The sequence below is a fragment of the Acipenser ruthenus genome, chromosome 4, assembly GCF_902713425.1.
Source record: "Acipenser ruthenus chromosome 4, fAciRut3.2 maternal haplotype, whole genome shotgun sequence".
In the NCBI taxonomy this organism is placed as follows: domain Eukaryota; kingdom Metazoa; phylum Chordata; class Actinopteri; order Acipenseriformes; family Acipenseridae; genus Acipenser; species Acipenser ruthenus.
This window is the reverse complement of record NC_081192.1, coordinates 80,488,103-80,508,275: the sequence shown is the minus strand read 5'-3', so window position 1 is coordinate 80,508,275 and position 20,173 is coordinate 80,488,103. Positions and strand designations below refer to the sequence as shown.

Below are 20,173 nucleotides of genomic sequence, written 5' to 3'. Positions count from 1 at the left end.
ATCTTCTCAAAGCCAAAGGTATTAGTTGTCAGAAGAATAGCTAATTGTTTCTGTTGGGATTGGGTAAGTTTAGCAGTAGTTGTTTGGTAATGGAGCATAAAATATCACATACCAGGCTGAACTGTCTTGAACACTGCAAGTCAGGACAGTTTAAAATATGATGTTCCATGCACAATTATTCTCGAGGTAAAAATACAGTTCCCACAGGAGTAAGTTATCAAGGAGGTTATGAGCAATTGCTTCTCCTGGGTGCTTTTAACAAAAATGAGTTTTAGTTCTCCGGTAGCTAGTTCCACCACAGAGGGGCTAGGGAAGAGAAGTGTTTTTTTTGTTTTCCCTGATAGACAAATCACCTTATTGTACTTAATCTTTTCAGCTTTAGACTGGTGTCAGCCCAATTTTAGGTCATTCATCATTAAAAGTAACTGTCCAAACCTATTGCATTATGTCAGATTAATTATTTCATGCTAGACAAAGCTGGGGAATATACCAGGAAGTGTTTTTTGTGTGTTGTGTACATTTTTTGTAACATGCTTTTTTTTAGTCTACTAGTCACTTTATTTATATATATATATTTTTTTTTTTTAAACACAAATTTACTTTTGCATGTTATTTAAATATAATTCTGTAGCATAGTGTGTTTTCTTTAAACGGTCAATGTGAATTGCCAGCTAAATCACAAGTCTCTTTGTTTCCATTGTTGGGGAATGTAATCCTGCAGACAGAGATATAGTGTAGGTATGAGTATATACCTATTACACACATTAGAGAACTGCTTATGTAATGGTGATGAAACGTTGTCAGTACATTAACAGTATAATACTGTCTGTATGTATGTCATACTTTCATTCTTGCAGTACATACAGTGTGCACACATAGGTCATCTAGTTGTTCATGTTACTGATCACTCATTTTGCTGCCATGGCAGGGCATGTCTAATATAGTTGTTTTATGCTGAATGATAGGTACAGAAATGTTTGATTTCTCGTTATCTTCACTTGAAACTATGCCTTCCAACATACTTTTTGATGTTAAGCTCTGGAACAATCTTTTAAATCACCCTCGTAAACCCCTACACTTTGGTACTTGGTATGCTTTATCTTGTTATGAAAAAGCTACTTATGTTAACATGCTTATGTTATTAATTCCTGTCATGCTTGCACAGTGTCTTTTGGCCTGCATATTTGTAGCACGGCTGTATCTATGAAAAAGTAATCGCACCTGCAGCATGTTTACCAAGCATGACACCATTTTCTTACAGCAGCTTTTTCATGATTCCAGTTGCACAACACCTAGTTTTTGTACTTGGTGTTTCAATACCTACATGTAATGTGCAAATGTCTGTGACTTCTTCATATTAATATGACAAATTGGTTGTTTATTATATTTTGTACATGTTGAGTGTCTGTGTAAAATACAATATTTATTTTTGTAGTTTTATATTTGTGTTTGTGAATTTTTAAAGGCATTTACTGTTAATAATAATAATACGGTTTTGTTTAAGAATAAATAAAATATTTTAAAAATACTTGCAGTAGCACTTCAAAACAATATGTATTCAATGAACGCATTAAATAATATAAACCAGTTTAATTTTGTTATAATTTAACAGTGTTTATGTATTGGGGTGCATTTGTACCCTGTTTCACATTCTGTGTGAGCCCAATTATTGCCGCTGTTGAAGGGTTAATAAACCAGATACTTTTATACCAGCAATAGCTACATTGCACACTTGGCTTGTAAAAACAAATATAGCATTTAAAAGATTCAAGTACGTATGTGTTTAAATATGTAAACATGGTTGGCCCATGTCGGGGCCAGCCACACATCCTGTGCTGCAACACGGATGCAAGTGTAATCCTGGGTTTAGATGTATATAACAAACATCTCTGTTCTATAGGCTATATGTTTGTTTTTTAAAAGGTGATTTTATATGGATATATTTCTTTAGCGCCGTTTTATTTTGTTTTTTTCAGGTGGAACAGTCCAAAGTTTTAATAAAAGAAGGCGGGGTCCAGTTACTACTTACAATAGTAGATACACCTGGATTTGGAGATGCTGTGGACAACAGTAACTGGTAAGGATTTTGTTTCTTTTAAATCTAGGATGCACCTGGAAACAATATGTTACATCTCAATGAGTGTTTGTTTTTTTTTTGTTTTGTTTTTTTGTGGTATATTTTAAATATAATTAATATAACCTTTTAATGTAATTTAGTAAATGGCAGAAATGATGATCGCAGTTTTTTTTATAAACTTGCCACACTGTCAAAGCCTCAGAAAACAGGTAGTGACTTAAAATTAGTGGAGTTACATAAACTCTGAATGCTAATTGTGTTGGTGACATTGATCTCTGATCTAATGACTGTTCTATTACTTTTTAAACTTATCTTAATATTTAGTACACAGCTCAGTTAAGTTCCGGTAATAACATTTTACCGGTGTTGTCCAGTACAAATTGTATTAACTGTTTTATTGCCATATTGGTTTAACCTCCAGTCGTATGAATGATGCAGAACTTTTTCATGTACATTAAATACATTTTACTACAGTACATGTTAACAAACCATTCAATCAGATACTGTGTGAGATACCCCTTTCATTATGCCTCAGGAGGCTTTGTTTTTTGTTGACAAAATTCTGTTTTAACGTTTTTTTGTATCTGGACAAATGAACACATTTCTTATTTTATTACTTAATGTGCTTAATTTGTATCATCTGTTGATGTCATTATGAAGGTGTTCTGTCCTCTAAAATGCCAATCTGACTGTTAATTTCTTGGGACTCTCCTGCAGCTGGCAGCCTGTCATCGATCACATTGATAGTAAGTTTGAGGATTACCTGAATGCAGAGTCTCGTGTTAACAGACGTCAGATGCCAGATAACAGAGTGCATTGCTGTTTATACTTCATTGCACCTTCAGGTCATGGGTCAGTATGTTTGTCTGTTTCCTATTGTAAATTATTGTGCAGTAAACGTAACAAAATCCCATAAAGTTGAAACCTGTTTCTAACTCATTGACAGAGTTCAGTTTTGGTGTTTTATCATTTTATCCTGTATTTCACGTTTTAACACATTTAAAAAAAAAAAAAAAAAAAATTTATATCAATCTAGAGAGAGAGAGAGATAAAATCATATTCAAATCTAGATACATGATAAGATATAGCTTTTCCAGACTCCACTTGCAACAGGTGAACAAAGATGCCTTTGTCCATAGAGTAGTTCATATCTAGCAAAGGCTTGATGGGTACAACATATAATCCTTTTTTTGTTTTAATTACTTATTTAAATAACTGGTTCTATTCTTACTAAAGTAATTCCCATTGTTTTCATAATCAATTGCAATGATCAATAAACCTGTTAACAGTGGAAGACTATTTGTAGAAGATAACAAAAAATCACATAGGGCTTGGCTGCCTGCCTATGAAAATTGTTTGAGTTTATTTCATTTGCTGAGTTATTCATTCAGTGTGTCGGTTCTCTGTAATCATTATAAATGGGAACAGTCATATTTATTGAAGCTCACCGTCATACAGAATGGTTTTATTTGTTTTTGACATTATACATTTCACCTTAATCACTATCCCAAGAGTTAGCGTTGTAGGTTTATATTTAACATATGGCATTGAATAAAGTCGTCCCAGAGAGGGAGTAATCATTGGGCTGTCAGTGTAATGTAGCTGCCACCCAACTGCTTCTTGTAACCCTTTCTCTTGAGCAGTAAATTAGGTTGCCACTGTTGATAAATGACCTCATCCTTCATCTTCTGTAAAACCTGCATTTAATAACCACAAATCTCTCCCAGAGCCTGGTTTTTCATCTTTCATATGCATATTTAATTTAACATCTACATTTTGTCTATTGTTATCCAGCCCCCCCACCCCACCCCTAGTAGCATTTAGTTCTCAGAGCCATCCAGTTGGCAGCATGTGTTTTTTTTTTGTTTGTTTGTTTTGTTTTTTTTTGTTTGTGTTTGTTTGTTTTCTACCATTGACCTGTAAGATTATATAGGTAGTTTAACAGATTGTGGAAATAGATGAAAGCTGGTTATCTTGACACGTTTACTGTCTTACTGTATTGTGAGACATTTAAAGATTACAAGGCTTATTTATAGTGGTGATCTGAAGAAAAGACATTTAAACTATACCCACAATTAATTCAGTGACTTGAGTGAGAGATTCATACTGTGGTATTACTTCTCCAAAAGAAATACCACCCAGTAAGGTTTTTTTTAAGTTTAATGATTTATTTTTTAAAGAGATAACTTTGACAAACAATCAGTGAGGACAATGGATGTGTTTCTCCTGACTGTTTTCGTAAACTTCGGTACTTAATACATTAGTCTTTTGATGAATCTCTTGTTGGTAGTTTTATCCCCACACTGATTTTTGAAATTTAAAGTAAGAATGTCCATATAAAGATGATAGGGAGATATTGTGGGTCACATATTTACACTCTACCCTAAAACCATACTGAACAAAGGCAGGACAGACACCTTTTTAGTAGTACATATTCTTTCATTTCTTACCTCGTCTGATGAACTCCACACAGAGTGAACTGCTGGTCTCCATTTTGTTTGGGTCAGGAGAACAAACAGATCTCTAACCCAGAGATCATTGCAATATAGTTATTTTGGTATTTGGTGTCAAAGTAGGTATCCTTCCCCATAAAATCCCCCTCCAAATAAGATTTGTTGTCCAAATTTTGGTACTCCGTTTGTGTTTGTGTTTTTTTTGTTTTGTAAGTTTAAAAAAATAATAATTATGTATAATTTTTCTTCCTTTTCACTGGCTTTCAGCTATTTATTTTGTTCTTCTTTTTCGTAAACTTCTTATTAGTGTGTTCAGCCCTCTGTTTTGTACTTTGTGTGTGTGGCAGGGACAGAGTTAATGTCTCTGCCAGCAATCACAAGTGTGGCCACTCTTTAGTTAGTGTGAATTGGTGCTAATGGGGGAGTGGCCACCTGCATAAAAACAGCCAGAAATCCTCTGTCTGAGAGGAGTAGGTGAGTGTTTGGTGATCAGTGATCAGTGTTGCTAGGATAGATATATGTATGTTCAGTGAAGGTGAATGCCCAGCCTGACATTGTGTTTGTGTTTTGTTAAACCTTTATTTTGGCCCCTGTGCCCTTTTGTTTGGGTCCCACGACCCTCCGGTCTAGAGCCCTAACCACTACTCCACACTGCTGCCCTCCTGCTGATGATACTAATGCTGATGCTGTTTTGAGGAGGATTTCATCCTCTCTCAATATAAATATCCAGACCAGTACAAAGGAGGATGATTTCCTGAGCATCATCAATGCAAGGGACAAAAAAGCCTTTGAAGGGTTCCCCTTCTACAAGGCTGTCTGGAAATCCATTGAGTCTATATGGGAGAGATCTGCCTCTGCTACCGCATGCTTCCCAAGGGCAAATAAATTATACAGAATGCCAACCAGCCAAAAAGACCATCTGTTCAAACTACCTAAGTTAGATACCATCCTAGCTACACCAACGGCAGCTACATCCTCCAGACCCTCCACATCAGATCATGCAGACAAGAAGGTGGACACCTTCCTGAAAAGGGGCTACACAGCATCAACATGTGGTATGTGCATTAGTAATTACCAGGTGTACGCTGTACAGTACCAACACAAGCTATGGGGCTGTGACGCTATTGATACCTACGCCAGGACTGTGGCAAGTGTGGTGGCTGCTCGAAGGTGTATCCAAATGAAAACATTGGCACCAACTCCAGATACACAGTCCAGGATACTGGAGTTACCTTTTCAGGGTGACTTGCTGTTCGGCACCGGAGTCAGACTCTTTGTCCCAGATGAAGATGATTTGGTCCTGTTCAACAGGGATGAGAGGTGCACCATTCAATAGGGGACTGGTTGATTTCCATAGATTTAAAGGATGCCTACCTCCATCTCCCTATATACAACAACTACGGGAGGTATCTCCGTTTCACCATCCAGTTCTGAGTGCTTCCTTTTTGGGATTTTCATAGCCCCCAGGGTGTTCACCAAGGTGATGGCAGAGGTAGCAGCACATCTTAGAGGTATGGGCATCCACATCTATCCCTATCTAGACGATTGGTTGCTGAGAGTTCCCTCCAAGGAAAAAGCCTTAGAACACCGGGACAATCCTCTTGTTTTTTCTGGGGGCCCAGTTCAATACACTAACAGGAAGAGTGTACCTCACGGAGGAGAGGGTGACCAGAATGCTTTAACTGGCAAGTCACTTCAAAATAGGAGCCAGACCAAAAGCACTGCTATTCCAGCAGTTTAGGCCACATGGTAGCATCAGTTTCCCTTGTAAGGGACACATTATTACACATGAGGCATACTCAAAGATGTCTCCTTTTTTCATGGAACCCCTCCCTTCCAGATTCCCTTCACATCAAGGTCACCCCAGGAGCTGCAACAGAAAGCAGTTGGTGGTGACTTTCACACAGGGTGACTATGGGGCTACCACTATCTCCAAGTCCCCCTACACTTTGTCTTCACACAGACGCCTCACAAATAGGGTGGGGAGCACACTTGGCAGAGGCTCAGATTCAGGGAACTTAGGACAAGTGGCACCAATACAAAGACATCTCCACATAAATCATCTGGAGCTCCTGGAAATTTTTTTAGCACCAAGACATTTCAGCCCAGTTTTAAGAGGAAGGGAGATTAAAGTTTTTACTTACACCACATCAACCACCAAGGGGGATACAAAGTCTTGGGAGCTTTGCCTCCTATCCATGAAGATCTGGAATTTGTGCCAAGCACAGGACATTGCAATCCAGGCAACCTATTTACCCGGATCCAAAAACAACATTGCAGGTTCACTCAGCAGAGACATGACACCCCACGAGTGGCAGATCTGCCCAAAGCACACTGGGTATTCAATACAGTAGGTCATCCACAAGTAGACCTATTTGTGACACAGAAAACACTCAAAAGCCACTTTTCTGCTCCCGTTTTTATCTCAAAGCAGCCATAGCAACATATGGTCTGTCCATTTCATGGTCAAGAGGCCTAATGTATGCATACCCACCCCTGCCACTAATTCCATCAATACTCAGGAAGATAAGAAGAGACAAGGCCAGCCTCATCTTGATAGCACCTTACTGGCCCAAAAGGTTTTGGTTTTCAGAAATGTGTCTGCTGGTGCAATTCACAGCTGTCTCTTTTTATCCTGAGTTTTTTTTTTCCTACCTCAGTCACCTTTCATAAGGGTCTCTTACTTTCCTCCATCAATGTTCATATTGCTGTGATTTCCTGCATTCTACCTGGCTGGGAAGGCCACCCAGTATGTTCTCATCCTATGATATCTAGATTTATTAGGGGGATTAACCATCTATTTAAATGAAAAAAAAAAATCAGAAAAAAAGGCACTTTTTACAGAACGTTTAAAAGGGACAAAGAACAAAGTACACAGAAAGAGTACTTGAAACTACAAGTGCAAGTCAAAAAGGAAGTTAGAAAGGCCAAGAGAGAGATAGAAATGAACATTGCCAAGGGGGCTAAACCCAATTCCAAAAAGTTTTTCCAATAATGATAATATTATTACAGCAAAAGAATATTCAAGGAGGAAGTAAAATGTCTAAGAGATACAAATGGCAACATCATAAATGAAAAGAAAAAAATAACAAATAGGAGGATACTGACAACATGCTCCACATGTCCACCTGTTCCTATCCAGTTTTTAACAACTGTAGCATAACAAAGGCAGAAGCGTTAAAGGGACTAGGAGCTCTTAAAATAAACATATCCCTTGGGCCAGATGAGATCCTCCCAATAGTACTCAAAGAAATGAAAGAAGTTATTTACAAACCGCTAACTAAGATCATGCAACAGTGTCTTGAGACGGGTTGTGCAGACAGACTGGAGAATTGCAAAGTAATAACGATCCACAAAAAGGGAGACAAAACCGAACCAGGTAACTACAGATCAATAAGCCTGACTTCTATTATATGGAAACTTATGGAAACTATAATGAGATCCAGAATGGAAAATTGCCTAGTCTCAAACTGAACGCAGTAGGGATTCAAGGAAATGCATGCACATGGATTAGGGAGTGGTTAACATGTAGAAAACAAAGTACTCATTAGAGGAGAAACCTCATAATGGAGCAAGGTAACCAGTGGAGTACCACAGGGATCAGTATTAGGCCCTCTGCTCTTCCTAATCTACATGACTTAGATTCTGGTATAGTAAGCAAAGTTGTTAAATTTGCAAACACCGGCATATGCAAACACTGTTGCAGCAGCAGCAAAGGTCATTCAAAATGATCTAGACAGCATTCAGAACTGGGCAGACACATGGCAAATTACATTTAATATAGAAAAGTGTAAGGCAGGCAATAAAAATGTACATTATAAATACCATATGGGAGATACTGAAATTGAAGAAGGAATCTATGAAAAAGACCTAGGAGTTTATGTTGACTCAGAAATGTCTTCATCTAGACAATGTGCGGAAGCTATAAAAAAGACCAACAAAATGCTCAGATATATAGTGAAAAGTGTTGAATTTAAATCAAGGGAAGTAATGTTAAAACTATACAATTCATTAGTAAGACCTCTAGAATATTGTGTTCAGTTCTGGTCACCTCACTACAAAAAGGATATTGCTGCTCTAGAAAGAGTGCAAAGAAGAGCGACCAGAATTATTCCTGGTTTGAAAAGCATGTCATATGCAGACAGGCTAAAATAATTGAATCTGTTCAGTCTTGAACAAAGAAGACTACACGGCGATCTGATTCAAGCATTCTAAATTCTAAAAGGTATTGACAATGTCGACCCTGGGAACTTTTTCGACCTGAAAAAAGAAAGTCACAAATGGAGATTAGATAAATAGGCATTCAGAACAGAAAATAGGAGACATTTTTTTTTACACAGAGAATTGTGGGAGTCTGGAACCAACTCCCCAGCTCCCCAGTAATATTGTTGAAGCTGACACCCTGGGATCCTTCAAGAAGCTTCTTGATGAGATTCTCGGATCAATAAGCTACTAACAACCAAATGAGCAAGATGGGCAGAATGCCCTCCTCTCGTTTGTAACCTTTCTTATGTTCTTAAGACCCCCAAGAAAGCACTTTGATCCACAATGGAACCTCAGCCTAATACTTAGGAAACTCATGGGACCACCATTTGAACCCATGGCCACATGTGAACAAAAATTTCTTACATGGGGAAAAACATCAGCAAGGAGAGTAGTGAACTTCAAGCCCTGGTCATCGATACACAATATTTCTAGTCTTTTAAGGATAGGATCATCTGCAGACCTAACCCTCAGTTTTTACTAAAGGTGGTAACTGAGTTTCATTTAGAACAAGTGGTAACGTTTCTGGATTTTCACCTAAAACCTCACAAATCTAAGGAAGAAGCCAGACTTCACCTGACTGATGTCTGGAGAGCTTTACATTTTTACATTTGCAGGACCTGTGATATTGGACCATCAGAGCAATTATTTATCTCTTTAACTCGCAAACCCTGGTCAAACCAGTTTTTAAACAAACCATTACTGGATTACTTACTGCATTTTATTCTTCTACAATCTTGATAACAAATCAGCCCCAGGATCTGACAAAGCCCACTCTGTGTGGGAAATGGCTACTGCCTGGGCAAAACTAAAATCTGTCCCGATACAGGACAACTGCAATGCTGCGACTTGGGCTTCCTTCGAGACTTTTATTAAACGTTATAATTTAGATGTGTCTTGCTCTCAACCTACTTTTGATCACTTAAAAGCTGTGTGGCATCCTCTACTAATATTTAACCTTCCATCCTCTTGTGTACATGCTTCGTTATAGTTAACGCTGTGTGGAGTTCATCAGACGAGGTAAGACGACGAAGATTACATGTAATATGGTTTCTTCGTAGGATGATGAACTCCACACACCTATATCCCACCCTCCTTTCCCTCTTCTTTTTTTACTGTCTTATTTTTTTAAATATGGACAACAATGCTTATTTGAAGGGGGGGTTTATGGGGGAAGGATACCTACTTTGGTGCCAAAAAGGACTATATTGCACTGATCCCTAGGATAGAGATCTGTTTGTTCTCCTGATCCAAGCTAAATGGAGACCAGTTCACTCTGTGTTGAGTTCATCATCCAAAGAAGAAACCATATTACAGGTACTCTTCTTCGTCTTAATAGATGGTCAAAAAATATAGGGAAGAAAGGGCACAATCGCCCATCAGGTTACTATACTTCATTTACAAAAGGTAAATAAATATGTTTTTGTCTCTTGCAGGCTAAAACCCTTGGATATTGAATTCATGAAACGATTACATGAAAAAGTTAATATTATCCCACTCATTGCCAAAGCTGATACACTCACGCCAGAAGAATGCCAACAGTTTAAGAAGCAGGTGAGTATGGAGTGGCATATGGTAAAACAACCAATATTCCTACCTCCACAAAAACATGAATAACTTCAATAAATAGCTTGTGACCATTGTAAAATTAGACTGGACTTGCCTGTAAGTTGCCTGTGAACTGACTTTGTATAGTGACCATCTAGAAATGTTGGAAATTTATGAGCATGCAAGCAGTAAATTCCTTCAAACAAGTTCTAATCTGCAATGTATAGCAATTTGGGGGGAAAGGGTCTGAATTCCTGACATTATCTTCAGGCTGGAAGTGGAGGAATATGTCAGACTGAATTTATATTATTTTTTTTTTTAATTACTTTTTTAGTTACAATGTTTTCGCTTGTATAATACTGTCAGCAACTGACTTTGCCACTGATGGAATGTGTAAATAGTATTTTTTTGTATGTGGAGAAAATAGCCATGTTTTATTACTACAGTATTTAAAGTAATTAAAGTTTTTCACAAGACATTTTATTTTTTCCCAATAAAAAGATCTAGAAGCACTTTTTTTTTTTTAATTTAATTTTTTTTTTTTCAGATAATGAAAGAGATCCAGGAACATAAAATCAAAATGTATGAGTTTCCAGAGATGGATGATGAAGAGGAAAATAAGTTAGTTAAAAAGATCACGGTACTTTTGCATGTTTGTTTTTTTTACAATAAAATTCTTAATAAATAAACATGCTGATTTTCGAGGTTACTATGGAGAAAGGCAGCAAACCAGGGAAAGTGAACAACATTATTGATTTACATTATGTAATTCACAACCATAATAGAGTTCTGAAGTACATTTATTTAGCATATAATCATTAAATCAATGTATACGGCCATAGGCAATGGCTCTACTGCTGAATTTAAATACATAATCAGAAGGTGTAATTGAGGGAATACACAGCTTGAGTGGGTTGAGGTTGTTGTCTACCAAATGTCAATCAAAAAGCATCTGTCAAGAAGTATATTAAAAACTGTTAAGTAAAATGCTTGCCTTTTTTTCCCTCTAGTGTACAGAATAATGACCTATGTGAGGCATGCACCTTCATGTCATGTTTTAAAAAATAAATTGATACATGTATTAATTAATGTATATATGACTGGGCAAAAAATATCAATTCACTTTTCTCTAGGATCGTTTACCGCTGGCAGTAGTGGGCAGCAATACTGTCATAGAAGTCAGTGGCAAACGAGTCAGAGGAAGGCAGTACCCCTGGGGAGTTGCAGAAGGTAACCTAATGACATTCCTTTTCTAAATATTGTACATTTCATGTGTTATTTGGGGAATTTTCTTAGTCCAAAAGGACCGATGAAATACATTGTATTTCCTTAATACGTAATCCCTATCATCCTGTACTGCTATATGAATTAGGCCACTGTCGTTTTTCATATTTTCCATTATTATTATTTTCTGTTATTATGGGACTTGCATGGTTTTAAGCATGGTTTGGTATTTTTCAAACAACCAAAAATAATATAATTCCATTAGTTACCATAGTTCCCTTATCCGTAATAGTAATAAAACAGTAGCACATGTTTTACATTTTAGGTAAGTCATTGTGTTAGAATGAATAAATAAATGATGCATTAGTCCATAAGGCAGAGATATTTTTTTCAGGATTTTAAAGTATTATTAAAGAAGTTGGTGTGAAAAGGTTAAGGAAGCAACAGAAAAATATATTTCTGCACAGTTATCTTTTCTTTCCCCACAAAGTAAAAAAAACCCAAAAAAACAAAAGCCACTTCACAAGTCCCACTGCCCAACTCCCCCCCCCCCGGGAAGTACTTCAGAGGAAGTGTCTCTGAAGTTATGTCTGACAGGAAGCCAGGCTTGGCATGGATATAAAACCAGCTGCACTGAAAGAGAAATTGGTTATGAAAAGAAAAATGGCTGGTCCCAAAAGCCTTCAATTCAAACACATTGAATTGTGCAAATATGTTGAAAGACTTTTGTGAAGTATACATTACATTTTTAACTGGCTTGTATTCTAATTGGATTAATGCCCATTTATGCAACTGCGTGGTTTGAGGGAGCACTCTGATTGGCTAGTGACAAATCTTTGGTGGACGACCAGCTGCCACCGCATGACATAAACATAACAACATATCACTCCGCACTACCATTATAAAAACATATAAAAAAAATAGTGTAATAATAATCTATTTAAAACTATGCTTTCACCTTGCCTCTATTGCTGTCCTATGTAGTTGTAAGTTTAACATTTTGCTGATGCATACCATTGTTACCTGTTTTTTCCAAAATGTTTATAAATAAAATATTGAAATTACATGTCACAACCACAGAGCAACAGAATTTATAATACAAAGTGTTTCATAGTAAGTGGATATAAGTTAATTTCACATTATATATATATTTTTTTTTTACAGAAGTGTTTTTACTAGTACAAATGCAAAGTGTTGTTTTTGTGTGACTATGTTGTAAAACAAATGTATAAATTGCTCTCAAGCACAGTAGGTTGTTCTTTATATTCATTTTCTGAAGTAAATGCAACAAGTGAACAATACCTGTTCATTTTTGTCATAAATACAACAAGTAAACAATATCCTTTTTTTAATGTATAATTAATTATAAAACATTTTAAATGTAGGCCCTATGTCTTGTTCTAGTAGTACTTACAATAGTTTACCTGCACTGTCTATTATTATATCGGTATCTGCCAAGAAAATCTTTATCGGTGCACCCCTATTTATTTGTTTGTTTGTTTTTAGGGCAGCTGGCTCTTTGCGCTAATATATATATATATATATATATATATATATATCTATATATATGTGTGTGTGTGTGTGTGTATGTATGTGTGTATATATATATATATATATATATATATATATATATATATATATATATATATATATATATATATATATATATATATATATATAAATAATTTTAAACAGTTTTGACAAGTTTTTTTTTTAATTAAGGTATGCTAAGGCTAGACAACGTCGGTAAAAGCACTCGGTATTTCGTAATTTTGTTAACAAAAATAATCATTTAGAATTTAGAAATCATCTCTAGTTTGTGTAGTTTTTATACTTCCTGTCCGTCCCGTCTCCGTTCCACTCTGAATGGCTAGGGGTTGCTGTCAGTCATCTCAGTGGTCCGTTAGTATTGTAGTTTCACTGTCACTGTCATTTCACCGTGTTGTTACAGACCTGCACCGACTGAGCACTTTCATTTGCCAGCTACACTGCCTGTCATTCAAAGTGCCTACTTTGATATTAGCGGGTTAAGGTATAGGTAAGCTTTTGCTATAAGTATACGGTGACAGTTACTAGTTTGATTTGAAAATGGGGCACAAGAGGAAAACACTTAATATACCATGACCATTGGCTGTAGTTTATGCGGCAGGATGAAGTGGGCCCATCTGCCTTGCCTTCCAGTGACTGAGCTGAAGCAGGAGGGGAGGGGGGGTGGAGCACAGACTCCTAATAATAAGTGCAAGTTAGTTCTGTTCAACTATCCAATGTTTTGATCTGTGCATATTAGTTTTTACTTATAAATTTATCCTATAAAAGTCTGTGTAATACTTTTTATATGCTGCATTTTCTATGGTTTATTTGAGGCAGTTTTTTAATTTGTGTAGGATCTTTCTTTACAAGGTATAGCCCCGCTGTGACCAATATTTAAATTATAATGTTGTTCTATTACAATGTTGGTAACCACCTTTTAAACATAAAGGTCAATTTCATCCATTCTCTGCTTGAATTGAAAAATAAAGATCGAAAAAAACAGTAAATTCTTTCCAAAATAAACCTAGATATTAATCGTCAATTTGGCAAAAAAATAAAAATCGAATAGTAGCAAGCCTAATAATAATATATAAAGCATTATGGTTACATTACGCACCTCAGGCAGTCTAAGGCACCCATTTACACTAATGCATACAATATAACAACATCTCTAAAGCTAATAATCCTATCCTATAGCACCATGCTTCAATGTAGGTGAGATCAAATATAAAACAGAACAAAGAAAGGACAGTTTTCCAAATCAGAGGCTCTGAATACAACACCAGCAGCTGGGTTTGTAGAGAGCTATTCAAAAGATGGGCCAGATAGGCTTGTGTTACCAAGCGGCTGATAACTAGAGCCCTGTGTTTTTCGCAAATAAAAAACAGCATGAAATAAAACTAAATGCAACATCTAAAACTAATTAAACGATAGAGCCCGTATGCATTGAGAGGGCTCTATCGCTATTAGAAAACAATTAATTTCTTTATTTTCTCTTTTAAAAATAAATAAATAAATAAAATTTAAAACCTATAGTCATAGGCGCCGCGTATAAGAGGCTTGAGAAGGCTAAGCCTCCCTAAAATAAATTGCCCAAACCCTCACAAGAAATTGTTCTGAGCAACAAAAAATTATTTGAGAAGATCGATGTTTTTTATTTTTTATTTTATTTTTATTTTTTTCCCCCACAAGCGCACAAAGCAGGTCTAACAAACCATATTTCTTGTTTTTCTGCTGCGCAACCGCCAGACTACGGGGCACATCCTGCACTCCACGCGGAGCGCTTTTACTGGATGTGCCACTCGAATCCAGTATATTAATAAACTTACTTTAGTGCATTTTGATCTTCTTTGTCACAGCTTAACCAGTGGTTTGATACTGAATGGTGATGAACACATTGGAGTAAATGACACTCTTGCAACACAGTATAGCATATTCCTTACTTGATGAAAGGTTGATGCCTGCTGTTCATAATCTTGCTGCTCCCTCTTGTGTTTAACTGCTGTAACTGTTACAGTTTTTTTTGTGGCATAGTAATTAGTTTTTTTCATAGGTTTATTCTTTTCTGTAGAGATGCATTTGAAAAATTTTGCTTTTGTGGGAAACATATTGTAATTTGGATCGAGGCCAGACACCATCATTTTTCCAATTGAGTGGAAATGGTTTTAACAGATTTTTCCATGGATTAAAAAAAAAGTCACCATGGAATCAACTTATCCAGCCAATATCTGTCTAAGAACCTTCTGTGGAAAGATCTTGTAGTACTGTGCCTCGTTGCCTTTATGGTTACTAAGCATAGTGGTCTCCTGAAAACAACATGGATAATATATAGTTAGTAAATTGAAAGATTATTTTCATGTGTGCACCCTTGACATTTCATTTTAATGCAGTTCTTCAAATGATGTGGTACAGCATGCATAACATGGTTCCTTGTAATATTACATCAGGTTGTATAGAAAGAGTGACCTTGCCTTCAACCACTGGATTTTCAAATGCCTTAGTCAATCACCCTTGATAAAAGTCTGTGTACTAGAAATGTGCTAATCACAGGTTGTGCTCATTCTTTGTGAGTCTGAATTCAATTTGTTTTAGTTGAGTAATTTTAGCATGCTCAAGACACAAGAGCTCGGAACAAAAAAAACAGCAGCTGTCTGACCTGGCATGTGAAATAGAATTATACAAATAGAAATGGATTCTGACAGAGATTTAGATGAAGCTGGTTAAACTCTGGTAGTCTAGTTAGAGTAAAATTAATTTAAATGAAACCTAAGTAGATTCCAGCTGATTTTTACCCATGCAGAAGTTCAAGGAGATAGAAAAACACCTAATAAAAAAGCAATGCAATTCAGATAAACAAAAAACAAACTATACAAATATGTATTTCTTTAATAAATGCATTGTAGAGCACTTTTCCATGTTACTTGTTTTTCCATATATAAGGCAAAGTTAAGTACAGTTTAACTGTGCAAAAATAGCTACTGTAGCATTTTATTATTGACAGACCTATGGGCCTTGTTTTATAGAATACAATTAGACCCCTCAAGTCTAAACAGTTATGTCACAACTATTTTTAGGTGTACCTTGAGAACTGCTGATCTGTTTGTGATGAAATTTGGTATGGACATTTCTTAGAACAAGAATATATAGTGGGGTTTGAGGTCAGGCATCTATCTGATTATGGACTTGAGTGTATTTTGTGTGTTTATTTGAATTAATTCCAGGTAACTAAGACATCATAAAGTAAATGATGCTCACCCCAGTGCAAAGGATTGAATTTTTTTTTTTTCCTTTTTACTTTGCAGTTGAAAACAGTGAGCACTGTGACTTCACAATTCTACGAAACATGCTGATCAGGTAAGAAAAAATATTATTTTACAGAGACTTCGCAAATGCACTGTAATACAGTTAAATCATTTTATTGTAATTGTCTGCTTGGACTGAGGTGCTGAGCTAGCTGATCAGTATTGCTGATCAGGTTTTAAAGAATTATCATTAACCCACGTCTGGACTGTGTCAGCCTTTTGATCCAATCTTGTACCTTGCAGGAGATTGGGATATGGTGGAGGTGCTTTTTTTGTCATTAATTTTTTTAATACATATTTCTAGAGAACCCAATTATACAATTGTAATTAAACTAATAATGATTTTGATGGTTCCTGATAGTATTAAAAACTTTGTATATATTTCAGGCGCCTGTCCTTCTATATGCTTATGAATGTCACACTTACGTTTTTAGATGTGTTTGCCAAACTGCTTACCAGATTTCACGGAAGAAACTTGGGGTAGACACAAGTTGTAATGGGTAGCGTAATTGAGTTCATGAGTTTTGGCCTCATTACAAGAATCTATTCCACATTCTGTAAATATGTCAGCGACCTACATTTTCATAGTATTGACATTGTCCCGTCTATTCAAGGCTATAAATGCTTGTCTGGTTTTCATAAAAACTATACACATTCATTTTTTTAAATGGAATGTGCATACTGTGTAGGACATGGTGGTCTTTTTTTCACGAACTTATGACTCCAATTTTGTATTTACAGCTCTGGTAGAATATGTGTATGTTAATGACATGCTTGTTTGCACTGCCAATTAAGATTGAATCCTGCCATAGGCCATATACAAATGTGTAGGATGAAGTCATAGAGACAAAGAACCTACATTACTGGGTTGCTCATTGTGGTTTGGCAAATAAATCGCTGGCATACCATAGTCTATTTATTCCTTAATTTAACCATATTAAAGTATTTCTAATGTGGTGATCATGATTGCACTTGATCATTGGAAAATGCTGTTTGTCCCACAGAACCCACATGCAGGATCTGAAAGACGTTACCAACAACGTTCACTATGAGAACTACAGGAGCAGAAAGCTGGCAGCTGTCACATACAATGGTGTGGATAACAACAGAAACAAAGGACAGCTCACCAAGTAAGTTTGTGTGTTGCACATGTTTTCTTTTAATTGGTTTAAGAGAAAACTCTGCACTGTGCTGTGTGGGTTTTGTTTTTCTTTCACAGGATAGTAAAGTTGGAGAGGTTTTTTTGTAATGCCAATATAGCCTCTTTTTAATACATACCTGTGTAAATTGTATTAAGGTACAGAACATATGTTACAGAAACTGATCCTAATACAGGCAATTTTTTAGGATTGAAAAATTCTGCTTGTGAATTTCACACATTGACAGGAAAAAAATTTACACCAGACACAATTAGTTACAATAGTTTTCATAACTTTTGGACACATAGGGCAATTTAATTTAAAAAATGTTAGCTCTATTTAGATTTCCAGTATTAAGATTATTGCATGTGGACACAAGCTTTTTGCCACTAGTTACATCAACTAGCATCAATAAATCCGTGTTTTGAAAACTACATTGCCGACAATAAAATATTGTTCTGCTATTTTTATATTTTCCATGTATTTTCTTAACTTAATTGCACATTGTATTTGTCTGACACCATACATGTAATTCATATTTTAATTACCCTTTGTGTGTTTGGACTTTAACTGAACTGTTGAAGTCAATAAAATACAGGAGTTGGAGCGATAGTGGCATGCTGCTGAATAGGTTAGCAGGCATGTTCATAAACATGAAAGCTTTAACACCGCCACTGCTCTGCAAATCACTAAACTAATTGAAATAAGCTAACCCTCCACAATGGAGCGTGGAGTCACTACTAATTTGCTGTGTGCCCACAAAAAGTGGATTTTAATTCCATTAATAGGCATTTAGAAGCCCTTTGTATTGTATGTAGAACTGAATTTAATGCAAGTCATGTATTTATCAAAATCTTTAGATTTTAATATATATATATATATATATATATTATATATATATATATATAATATAATATAATTTTTTTTATTTATTTTTTTGCTTGTTGGTGCATGGTTTCTTTTCAGCATGCTAAGTTTGTGTGTTTTTGTTTTTTAGATATGACACAGTTGAAGGCATGTAAGTGGTCATTTTTAAGTTTTTCCAAAACTTGAGAGATGATTTTATCCTTCAGGTTTACGCATCAAGTATACATGCAGGTGGGATCCTTGTTTTTCCCTGTGCTGTTGGAACTTTATCCTTTTGCTCTTCTTTCCATGTTTTTTTTCTCAAATATCAGCATTTAAAAGTAGGCAATACCATTCAGATACACACAAGACAATGCATCCAGCTAACTTGTTGTGCTGTGACAAAAATAATGTTTTCACAATCCAGTATTAATATTTGATTATTTAAAAATAAACCCTGTACCACACCAGATCTAACAAAACAAACGAAGGAAACAAGCGGTACAGTAGAATGTATTGTATTTATTGCAGATGTTGCTGGTTGAGTGCAAGAATATGACTACAAAACATGAAGAACCATGGGATGATTGATTCATATTTCGATATTAAAACTGTAAATGCTCAAAACCTATTTTTGTTAGTTTTAGATGTTCTTGCCCTCAGCCAGTGATGTCCATTAATATATTTAAATGTAAATGGTGGCAGGGCAGGCTTTCATTGTTTTTATAATGCTTGTGGTGAACAACATTTCCTTGTTACTACCTCACTTGCACAAATTTACTACAAAGTATTACAGTGCCATACCATATTAAAATGAGCAGTCTTCAAACAGAGGTAACATTTATTATACAAACTGCGGCACAACATAAGCACAAAACCTGAGCAGAAACAAACGCATCAGTATGTAGTACCTTGGCCTTTTGCATATTGCAGGGACTGAACCCTGTATTACATTCCGGTCCAGAGTTTGCGATAGTTAGATGAGTTTTGTCTGCAGTTAGCAGCCGAGTTTTCCGCAACTTTCTATTGAAGTGTTCCCAGACATGTTCAACAGGGTTCATATCTCTGCTAATCTGCGTTTCACTTCGCCCATGGTCAGAATGCCCAGTTACGCCGCCTCATGTAAAAGGTGAAATATCACGCACACCTACTTTCCGAGGCATAATGTATATTCCTTCTCAGCTCCATAGTGCAGGCGGCTGATAGTTATACTGGGGTGGGGAGGTATTGTGGGTATTTCGGATGATACCATTATTTTTGGGAGTGCTCATTTTCATATGGCAGGACACTGAATATGGAAAGTAGTGAATTAGTACTTGTACAGTACATTTACACTCTACAAAAGTGTATTGGTCATGTACATTTAAAGGAAATTAATGATAAAATACATTGGAAATATATTGATTTCATTTTAGGATCTTGGCCAAATACCCTAAGTTAGTACAAATCTTAATTTTTTTCATTTAAAAAAAAAAAAAAAAAGCTTTTTGCATTCACTGCTCCAATTTGCTAAGTAAATGCAGCTTTTTTCAGAATAATTGCCTGTAAGAAATGTAAAGTGTATAGGTATTAATTAAATGGAATAAAAACATGTCAATTAGTCAACACAAAACAAAGCGATCCCTCGGGTGCCCTTGTTTACACAATTATTAAATACATTCTGACAGTGTGATTTATTTAATATTGGCTGACAAATATTTCTTATCAGCACAACCCTAATATTAACCAGCGCTTATAACCATGTTAACATTTTACCAGTACTGTGCCTTGGACACCATTGTGAGTTGTGAA

At 35.9% G+C, this 20,173-nt stretch overlaps 1 protein-coding gene across 1 annotated transcript in view; it reads left to right on the top strand.

Moving 5' to 3' along the window:
* The window catches only part of LOC117400227 (septin-7), a gene marked incomplete at its 5' end in the record, with an annotated part of 41,347 nt that overhangs the window by 17,456 nt on the left and 3,718 nt on the right, over nucleotides 1-20,173 (top strand). The window contains 8 exons of the mRNA XM_033999839.3: nucleotides 1,977-2,077; nucleotides 2,795-2,929; nucleotides 10,230-10,347; nucleotides 10,889-10,981; nucleotides 11,475-11,571; nucleotides 16,398-16,449; nucleotides 17,402-17,527; nucleotides 18,534-18,554. Coding sequence (XP_033855730.2) covers nucleotides 1,977-2,077; nucleotides 2,795-2,929; nucleotides 10,230-10,347; nucleotides 10,889-10,981; nucleotides 11,475-11,571; nucleotides 16,398-16,449; nucleotides 17,402-17,527; nucleotides 18,534-18,554 — 743 coding nt within the window. The remainder of the gene's footprint in view (nucleotides 1-1,976; nucleotides 2,078-2,794; nucleotides 2,930-10,229; nucleotides 10,348-10,888; nucleotides 10,982-11,474; nucleotides 11,572-16,397; nucleotides 16,450-17,401; nucleotides 17,528-18,533; nucleotides 18,555-20,173) is intronic.